We start from the raw sequence: 10,830 nt of genomic DNA, 5'->3' as shown, positions 1-10,830 counted from the left end.
ATAATACCTAGATTTTTTTTCATAGAATTAAGAAAACAAAAAAAAAGTTTAAAATATAGTTTTGTTTTAAATAAGAAAACTTAGACATATCTAGTGTAGCTAAGAAAGATGATTTCTAGATAGTACTTTAATCAGAATCTAAGAAAGGAATTGAATATTTTCTTTGGCTGCTTATTACTTAAGTCATCCCTGCAATTTCTGTATTAGAAATAAGATATTGAAAGTATATCTTTAGATTGTTATTTAGCAAAATGTTTTGGACAATTTGTCATTGAACAGTTTAAATATATGTACTTTTAACACAAAGATAAATCACCTAATTTTAATTTTATATTGATAGAACTTGCTTTTGCCATTAATAGTCATTATTTCCTATAAAATAAATTCATGTTTAAAACAGGTTATCTAATCTTTACCTGTTTTCTCCTGATATTTTAGGGTAGTCAATCAGTACCAAGAATTAGTCCAGAATGAAGCCAAATGTCCGGTCAAGATGTCACACAGCTCCAGTGGCTCAGCCAGTCTGAGTCAGGTTTCTCCAGGGAAAGAAACAGAAGTGTGTTTCGTTAATGTTACTTCTTTGTTCCCAGTTGTTTCACAAGTAATCTGAGAAATGTTAAGAATCATTTTTTGAGGCTGGGCACAGTGGCTCATGCCTGTAATCCCAACACTTTGGGAGGCCGAGGTGGGTGGATCACCTGAGGTCGGGAGTTCAAGACCAGCCTGACCAATATGGTGAAACCCTGTATCTACTAAAATACAAAATTAGCTGGGCGTGGTGGCGCACACCTGTAATCCCAGCCACTCGGGAAGCTGAGACAGGAGAATCTCTTGAACCCCAGAGGTGGAGGTTGCAGTGAGCCGAGATAGTACCACTGCACTCCAGCCTGGGCAATCGAGCAAGACTCCATCTAAAAAAAAAAAAAGAATCATTTTTTGAGGAGCAGCAGTATTGTTTAGTTTTGTTTTACTTTTACCTTTTTTTTAAAATTTCTTTATGACATAATTTTAAATGTACACAAAGATAAAAGGAAAATTATAATGAACACCTGTGTTCTAGTCATTTGGCTTCAATAGCTATTATTTTCCTTTAATAGATAGGTATGGAAGGGTGGAAACTTTGCTTTCATCTTACTCCTCTGCTTTTCTCCCTAAAACTCTCTCTTCCCACCCTATTACTCAGAAATCTTTTCATCATTCTTTATGTGTACTGTAATATATATTTCATGGGTGTTGTGAAATTTTCTCTGTAATACATACAGTATTCAATCTGTAACCACTGAGAGCACTTTGCAGAGTTAAAATCTGGGATTTATAGCAGTACTAATTTTATTTAATAAACTATGAAGTTAAATATACATTTCATCTGGGATTTATAGCAGGATTAATTTTAACAAGTATGCTTAATGTCACTGTCTTTTAGCAAACTGAAACCGTGTCAGTTCAGTCTTCAATATTGGGGAAGGGCGTAAAACATCGACCCCACCAATCAAACTGCCCTCAAGCTCAGGAAATAGTTCCTCAGGTATTACATTTCTTAGTTTTTTGCAGTCTAGAATAACAAACATTATAGAGTCCTAATCTCTTTGTAAAACTTTGCCCCATTTTGATTTCTACAGTTCACAGAATTTTGAATTATAAATTTAGGAAATAACTTTTATGTTCTTCTAGGTAACTATTTTACACCACAACAGACAAGCAGCTTTCTCAAATCTCCAACTCCTCCTCCTTCTTCAAAGCCATCAAGTATTCCTCGGAAATCATCTGTGGATCTCAATCAAGTTAGCATGCTTTCTCCAGCTGCCCTATCACCTGCCAGCTCATCACAAAGTGAGTCATAACTTAAATTCTTCATTAAATCTTCATAAGCTTTTGCATTAGTGTTTCTTAAGACAGCTTTTTTCAACTTGTGAAGTAGTGATATCTGAATGTACTGTGTACCCAAAATGTATAAGTTGCTAGAAGCTTCAGGCAGAGCTCTTGTTGATTGTATGTATTATGTCTCTACTGTAATTGTACTTGTTTTCTGTATCTATGTATGCATTCTACATATACCTTTCTTATAGACTTACAACCTACACATCTCCTTAAAAAAATAACCTGGTAGTTACATGTGGCAATAAGGTTTCAAAATATTTTTTATTCCAGTGTACCCTAGGATCATTTTACATATTTATGTAAATTGTGTGGCTGATATGAAAAAAATGTCATAAGAGTTGTTGCTGCAGGTCCTATCTTTGTGTATATGTAAGAAGTCGACTAGTTCCAAGGTGGTGATACAATAAACTGAAAACAATATTTCAAAACACTCCTACACTCTTTTATAAATTGTTGTCAGTTACTAAAATGTGATGATGATCATAAAGCATTATTCTGAAGATACTGAAATGTAATTTTACTACTGAATACTTTTTTTTTTAACATCAGGAAGAGTTATACAAGAATGCTAGCATTAGTTTGGGAGAATTTCTTCAAATTAGTAAATATCTGAAAGTACCAATTTGGGGAAAAGTCATTCCAGTTTTTTAGATTTTTTGTAGATAGCTAATATATGCTGAAAGTTTTAGTACACTGCACAGTGATAGGGTGGTCTTCGCATTAGATATAAACATCTTCATCTTGATAGCTCAAAAGGTGTAATTTTCTGCCTTCTTGTTTTGCACAAAGAAAATATATAAATTTTCTGAAAGTCTTATTCACACTTCTTATGTTGTGGGTATGGATTATGGTAATCTACTGCACACAGTTGTTACTTTAAGTAAGGGTTGAGTGACAGCTTCTGGACATTCACATTTCTTTCCTTTCTTTCTGCAGGACATGAAAGCTAAAAAAGAAAACACCTCAAGAGCTTTTGGTTTTACTTTTTTGGTTTTGTTTTTTTTGTTTTGTTTTTTAAAAAATTGATAAACTGTGCATACTTCATTCACAACAGATTTTCTATACATTCTACATTTAAACAGAAGTACACAGTTACTGTTAAAGATGCAGTATTATCTATCAGACGTTTACTTTATTACTGTTTTTTGTAAATTTGTTTGTCAGGATAAACTTGATGTGTTAGGAATTAAACATGTATATTTAGGTGCCAAATATGATTGTTAACCATATGTAACTTATTAAATATGTTCACAGTTTATCTCAGACTTTTACACTAAATAAGCAATATTTTTAAATGAAGTCTTGAATTAGTACATCGTAAATAACAAATTAATTTGAATTCCTTTTGAACTTTTTAGGCCAAAGGCAGCATGTAGGACACTTAACTTTTAAATGGGTATTGTGGTAGAATATAACTGTATATTTTTACTGTTACTGCAATAGCATCTTTAATGGGCTTTTTAGGTGATATACTGCATCCTTAATTGTAATTGAGTGTAGCAACACTCATGTATCATGTGTAGAAATTAACACTTGCAGTTAACTGCTTAAAAAAAAAAAAACTAGAACAAATTGTCAGTGCTAAGTAAGATTCCATTAACCTTATTTTAAAAGGACTGGCCATTTATAACAAACTAGCAATTTTTATTTTTCTCAATGAGCAGGATCTGGAACTCCTAAGCCATCTACTCCTACACCAACCCCTTCATCGACCCCACACCCTCCTGATGCTCAGAGCTCAACTCCTAGTACCCTTTCAGCTACCCCTACTCCCCAAGATTCAGGCTTCACCCCTCAGCCCACTTTGTTAACTCAGTTTGCTCAGCAGCAAAGGTCTCTGAGCCAGGCAATGCCTGTAACAACCATTCCTCTTTCCACCATGGTAACATCTATAACTCCAGGAACCACGGCCACCCAGGTCATGGCAAACTCTGCTGGACTTAACTTCATCAATGTAGTGGGCTCTGTTTGGTAAGTTTGCTTTGATGTTCTTAATTTTTTTTTTTTTTAAGATAGTTTCACCGTCTAAATAAATTCTTAATTTGTGAAATTAAGAACAAACTGCCTATTACTCAGACTGAAAGGCAATAGTTTAAATATGGACAGAAGCTGCCTGACTATGTGTGTTTTAATTTTAAATAATACATCTGTTAACTGCACTAAGATGATACCTCATCTTATTGTTTTTGTTTTTTGATACTTCATCTTGACAGCAGCTTAGAGTTTCCTGTTTATCTTCTGCATTGCCTTTGATATTTATGACCAATAAATAACTAGTTGTGTTTGCTTAGTAGTTTTGTTTTTTAATCTGAGGAATTGTGTGGCTGACCTTTTTCCTTTTACAGTGAAGTTTAATGCTTTGTCTTATTCTCCTGCAGTGGGGCCCAGGCTTTGATGAGTGGTTCAAACCCCATGCTGGGCTGTAACACTGGTGCCATAACTCCTGCAGGAATAAACCTGAGCGGCCTTCTACCCTCAGGAGGTCTGCTACCAAATGCATTGCCCAGTGCAATGCAGGCAGCTTCTCAAGCAGGTCAGAATGTTGGAAATAATAACCTCTAAAAAAAAAAAAATTAAAGTATATGCTAAAGTAAAAATGTAATTTTAAGAATGATGCTAAAGGCATTTAATGTCATTATTTCATGAAGCGTAGTATCACATGTATTTCATTTCAAAAGCCTTTAAAGTTCTGGCATTTGAATTAAAAGCCATCCAGCAATCAACTTCTTTGGAAAACTTGGTAAGCCTGTGAGTCTGTGGAAATCTTTCTTTTGCTTTCCAAATAATAAAATTAATTTTGGTAGTCTTATTGTCATTGTAGTTATATTCCAGGGAATATTAATGTATTTTGAAAATATACATTGTGCACAAGAGGCATCTGCATCGCAGTTAAGAGCCTGGATTCTGGAGCCAAACTACCTCAGCTTGAATCCCAGTTGTACAACTTATCATTTGTGTAATATTGAGAAAGTTACCTTTGTGTCTAACTTTCCTCATAAATAAAATGGAAATAGCAATAATAACTTACCTCATAGTCATGAGGATTAAATGAAATATAATACAGATTATGTGCTTAAACTGTGCCTGAGACATGATAAGCATTCTTAAGAGTAGTTATTACCTGTACAGGAAAACAGTTATAACTTGTGCTTATTTTTTTTTTTGATGCTCTTTAAAAGAATGTATTATAATATCTTGAAACAATTCCGTTTCACTTGAGGAAAATTTAATAGGAAAACAATGTAGAAAATTCATTAAAACTTTCTTAGTTATGAGAAAGAGAACCCAGAAAATATAATTAAACATATTAACATGTTGCTGTAATTTCCTAATTCTAGCTAGTATTGTTATTTTTTTGTTTTGTTTTGTTTTTGGAGACGGAGTCTCGCTCTGTCGCCCAGGCTAGAGTGCAGTGGCGCGATCTCCGCTCACTGCAAGCTCCGCCGCCTCCCAGGTTAACGCCATTTTCCCACCTCAGCCTCCCTAGAAGCTGGTACTACAGGCGCCCGCCACCACGCCCGGCTAATTTTTTTTGTATTTTTGGTAGAGACGGGGTTTCACCATATTAGCCAGGATGGTCTCGATCTCCTGACCTCGTGATCCACCCACCTCGGCCTCCCAAAGTGCTGAGATTACAGGTGTGAGCCACCATGCCTGGCCTAGTGTTCTTATTTTAATAAGCATAAGTGTGCTTTAGTGCCAGAAGTCCTAGAAATGGACTTCACATCTTGAATTTAGGATATTTACATGTAACTACTAGTTGTACCAGTTACATGTGGCTTCACTTGCTAAACTGGGGCTTTACAGAAGTCACTAAATTTTTCCCTCTTAGCCTCAGTTCAATTCGCTCTCAAGTGGGAATAAAAATATCTTCAGTTGGTACTTAAGAGAAATAAATGAAGTATGAAAGTGACTTTGGTAAGCTAGAAGGCATTATACAGATATCATCCAGTTTTAAATGGGGTTAAGCCATTTTCTTAAATGAGAATTTTCCAGAAAGGGATATTTTTGCCAAATTTCAGTTTCTTATACAAGGTGTTGCTAATATCACATGTGCATTTCTTGCCTTAAATCTTTTTTTAAAAAAATGATCTGATAGAGAACTAGATACATTTTTAAATAGTGTTCAGATTGGTGTATTTTGTTAGCAAAATATTTGCATATCTTGAGACCAGGATCACCACACTACAGCACACAGCCTAAGCTAGGAATGGTTACTACATTTTTAAAGGATTGTGAAAAGAAAATGCAGCAGAGGCCATTTGTGCTCACAAAGCCTACATGATGGCCCTTTACTGAAAAAGTTTGTCACCCCCAGCTTTAAGATATGCTCTGTGTTATGTAACAGATTTTTTAGGATTATGTTTAGAATTAACAGAGCACTGTTTCCTGACTCTCAGTTTTGATCTTATACACAAAGTGCAACATTCTTTAGCATTCTGATTAACATTTGTAGTTAAAAAAAAAATAGCATAGAGCATACCAGTTCTTAAAGATGTGATTATTTTAGTATACTATGTAGCACTGAGAAATGTAAATAGATGCCAGTACCTGGAATGTATTTGCACAGCAGTGATAGTTTTGTTATATTCATGGTGTTCACATAATTCTTGATTACTGTTTGTTCAGCCAACAGTCAGAAGAATGAAAAAGAAGTCCCAGTTTCTGAAAGATAGACTATAATGTACACCTGGTGCTTCACAACTTTGAATAAAATCTCAGTATTGAAAATAAGCACATCTATGCAGAGAGTACATAAAATTATTGTACTTATATATACTAAAGTATAAATTATTTTCATGTGTAATAAACTTCCAATTCTGTTGTAACCATGCATTTTATTTAACAGGTGTTCCATTTGGTTTAAAAAACACTTCAAGTCTCAGGCCCTTAAATCTACTCCAGGTAAACCTGAAATCCTGCTTTTGATTAAATTTTTTGTACATTGAATTTTTTTCTAAACAATGTGTATCTATATGTATCAGCACTTGAAATTCTGAGGTCTGTTTAGATTCTTCTAAGGGTGCGGTTATTATTGCTACCTTTGTATGATCAGGTGGATAAAGAGGAAGAATCAGTATCCTATATACCACACTTTGGCTCCAGTAGCCCTGCCTCATTAAGAACTAGCTGTGCCAATGGGGAGAACTTACACCTACCAAGGAGGATACTTCCCTACAATAATAATAGTGGATATATTTAGAAAATAATTGCTTTCCCAACAGATGTTTTATGTATGCATAGATGTAATACTGTTTTTTGTGCTTGAAGGAGATTTAAAAAATAGGTATGTGTGCAGTACGCAGTGGTTCACACCTAGAATCCCACCACTTTGGGAGAGCCAGGTGGGTGGATTGCTTGAGCTCAGGAGTTCGAGACCAGCCTGGGCAGTATGGTAAAACCCCATCACTACAAAAAATTAGCCAGGCATGGTAGCATGCATCTGTAATCCCCGCTACTCGAGAGGCTGAGGTCAGAGGATCACTTGAGGCCAGGAAGTCGAGGCTGCAGTGAGCTGACATTGCGCTACTGCATTCCAGCCTAGGCAACAGAGTGAGATCCTGTCTCAAAAGAAAAAAAAGAGGGGTTGAACTTACAACATTCCTGGTGTTATGCTAAGTCCTCTAATTTAAAGAAGGAGCAAGCTTTAAGCTAGTAGTTTGGAAAATGGATAGACGTGAATATAAAGATCTGGATATGTAATGTAGTAGAGCTATGGATTGATGGAAAATAACAATAACAGATCAGCCACCCTGGTATTCAGGATTAACAAATAGGGAAATTCTCATTAGAGCTAAAATTTAAAACTTATTTCCTATACACGATGCAGTATGTTTGCAGACTAATTGCAGACCAATATACTTATAGTATGGACAAGCCCACAAATTGCATTTGTTTATTTAGCCTACCTTCCGGCATATTGCTGTTGAAGTTTTCTTAGGGATCAGTCTCAGTGTTAACAGGCATGGAAATCCTTTAGTTTGTTATATTTTTCTACATTTACTATACACTGATTGAGGAAGGAACATTTGATCTGTGCTGTGTCCATATTTACCTAATGATGAGCTGTGATAGATATAGATAGATATTTTGACCCAAGGATTTTTTTTTTTTTTTTTTTTTTTTTTTTTTTGTACTATATAGAACCTAAGAGTTCTGTATTTGGTGTTTTCTTGGACATTCTCTTAAGGACTTCAAAGTGGTCCATATATAAACCCCTGTAGCTTAAAATAGAAAACTATTTGTTTTTTGGTGCATTTGACAAGCATTGTTTTCCTTTTAACCTGGAGTTTTCTGAGTGCTTCTTTAAAATTGTTTTATATTTGGATTAATTAAATTTGAATTAGATTTGAATGAAAGAGAAAGTAGTGGTTTCCAAAATAAATATGGACAACTAAATGCACTTTTTTTTCAACTTTGAAATTCCTCACTGTGTTATATAAAAGATCTTGTATAGTATTTTTGTGTTTTTGGCAAAACTAGAACCAATTTATGAGGGGTGGTTTTCCACAGTATACATTTCTGATTCATAAGCTGTTTGTTTGTACTTTCTAATGTATTTAATGCTCTTTCGTATTGATGTATAAAAGAGTGAAATAAAAAATAGCATGTGAATTGGGATAGCTAACTACTAGCTTGAAGCAGAAAAATTTATGTTTAAGAGTATTAACATACTTGGGAGCCCAAAGTAATAGGACTTTAAAATTGTATCTAAATAGGTCTTTATTTTAAGGGCAGCCAACTTTTTTTTTATTCACCTGTTTCCTCAACTATAGGAGTGACACATAGCAAATGATCCAAAACTATTTGTAGAATAAAGAAATTTAAATATTTGATATAAAATCATATGAGATTGGTTAATTTTTGTTTAAATTCTTAATAGCTTCCAGGTGGTTCACTTATTTTTAACACTCTGCAGCAGCAGCAACAGCAGCTCTCCCAGTTTACACCACAGCAACCTCAGCAGCCCACAACTGCTAGTCCTCAACAGCCAGGGGAGCAGGTATGGGTTTTCTAGCCTTCCATATGCTTTTACATCGAATTTATAACATTTTTTGGTATATTCCAAGCATACTTCATGTGCTTTGTTAGTGTAAACATTTCCTGTACTGTTTTTGTTAACAATAGTAGCAATCAGCTATTGGGCGTGTATTCCTAATAAAACAGTCATACCATACTGAATAGATGATATCACCTGCATCTTGCATAGATGATTGAGATTCAGGTAAATGGCTTGCTCATAGCCATACAGTGAGTGGCAGAGTCAGAGATTCAAACCTAGGTCTTTCCCTATCGCTCATGTATTTTCTACCCCATCATTATCTTTCTGTTTTTAGGATTGTGTTGCTATTGGAATACAGATATCCCTATTATTATAAAATGTAGGGCAGTGGGAACACAGACAAAAACAAACGTTTACACTGCCAAAGAGAATGAAATTGAATAAGAACTGCAATAAATGACAGTAGAAGAAGGAAGTACAAGTGTTTCTAAACTTTGGGTACACTGGAGTCATCTGGGAAATTTAAAAATACTGATTCCTGGGTCCCACATCCAGAGTTTCTCTATCTCACAAATTATATGAAATATTCACCATTAATCCTTTTGCCCAATTTTCCCCAGTCAGGTCTTAGTTGGATAAAGCTCATCCTCTAATAGAGACCTCAGGAAGGGCACATTAAAAACTTGCTGTTTTTTCATTCTGAACACATTAAAGATTGCTTGGCTAGGTATAAAATCTTTGATTTTCTTTAAAAAAATTAATTTTTAAATACACATAAAATTTACCATTTTAACTTTTTTTTATTTTTTGAGACGGAGCCACGCGCTGTTGTCCAGGCTGGAGTGCAGTGGTGCGATCTTGGCTCACTGCAACCTTCACCTCCTGGGTTCAAGCGATTCTCCTGCCTCAGCCTCCCAAGTAGCTGGGGCTACAGACGCATGCCACCACACCCAACGTTTCACCGTGTTAGGATGGTCTTGGTCTCCTGACCTTGTGATCCACCACCTCGGCCTCCCAAAGTGCTGGGATTACAGACGTGAGCCACCGCACCTGGCCAAAATTTACCGTTTTAACTTCCTAAGTGTGCAATTCAGGAGTGTTAAGTGTATTCACATTGTTGTGCAACAGATTTCTATTATAGAACTCTTTCATCTTGCAAAACTGAAACTATATCGGGTAAATAACAACTCTATTTCCTCCTCCCCTCAGCCACTATTCTACTTTATGTTAGTATGAGTTTGACTATTCGAGATACCTCATATAAGTGCAATCATATAGTTATTTGTCCTTTTGTATCTGACTTACGTCACTTAGCATAAAGTCTTCAAGGTTCATTCATGTTATAGCATGTGTCAGAATCACCTTTCTTTTTCATGGTGAATAGTACTTGTATATACCATATTTTGTTTATCCATTCATCCACTGATGGATACTTGGGTACCTTCCAACTGTTGGCTATTGTAAATAATGCTAGTGTGAATGTGAGTATACAGATCTCTTTGAGACCCTGTCTTCGGCTCTTTTGGATATATACCCAGAAGTTGGATTGTTGGTACATGTGGTGATTTTTAATTTTTTAAGAAGCATCATACTGTTTTCCATAGTGACTGTACCATTTTACCCAATTCCCATCAACAACATACAAAGATCTCAATTTGTCCAAATCCTCGCCAACTCTTGTTATTTGCTGGTGGTAGTTGGGTCTTTGGGGATTTTTTTTTTTTTTTTTTTTTTAAGCAGCCATCCTAATGGGTGTGAAGTGATAATCTCATTGTGGTTTTGATTTGCATTTCCGTAATGATTAGTGGTGTGAAGCATTTTTTCATATGCATGTTGGCCATTTGTATATCATCTTTCGAGAAAAGTCTATTCAGGTCCCTTGCCCATTTTTTTTTATCAGATTAATTTTTGTTGTTGGATTGTAGTTCTTCATTCTTCATATACACATA

The 10,830-nt window shown here is 35.2% G+C and overlaps 2 protein-coding genes across 2 annotated transcripts in view; both read left to right on the top strand.

Annotated features, from left to right (window-relative positions):
* Positions 1–10,830, top strand: part of SUPT20H (SPT20 homolog, SAGA complex component) — a 54,237-nt gene that overhangs the window by 36,941 nt on the left and 6,466 nt on the right. The window contains 4 exon segments of the mRNA XM_017854123.1: positions 3,543–3,849; positions 4,257–4,411; positions 6,728–6,783; positions 8,762–8,881. Coding sequence (XP_017709612.1) covers positions 3,543–3,849; positions 4,257–4,411; positions 6,728–6,783; positions 8,762–8,881 — 638 coding nt within the window.
* On the top strand, positions 402–3,426 carry LOC108516579 (uncharacterized). The gene is made up of 4 exons (XM_017854131.1): positions 402–556; positions 1,424–1,525; positions 1,672–1,830; positions 2,815–3,426. Exons 1-4 carry the CDS (start codon positions 494–496, stop codon positions 2,902–2,904), a joined length of 414 nt encoding a protein of 137 aa, XP_017709620.1. The 5' UTR covers positions 402–493; the 3' UTR covers positions 2,905–3,426.

This window comes from Rhinopithecus bieti, unplaced genomic scaffold (genome assembly GCF_001698545.2).
Source record: "Rhinopithecus bieti isolate Rb0 unplaced genomic scaffold, ASM169854v2 scaffold_35538, whole genome shotgun sequence".
Classification (NCBI taxonomy): domain Eukaryota; kingdom Metazoa; phylum Chordata; class Mammalia; order Primates; family Cercopithecidae; genus Rhinopithecus; species Rhinopithecus bieti.
Note: the sequence above shows the minus strand (reverse complement) of the source record. Positions and strands in the feature narration are given on the sequence as shown.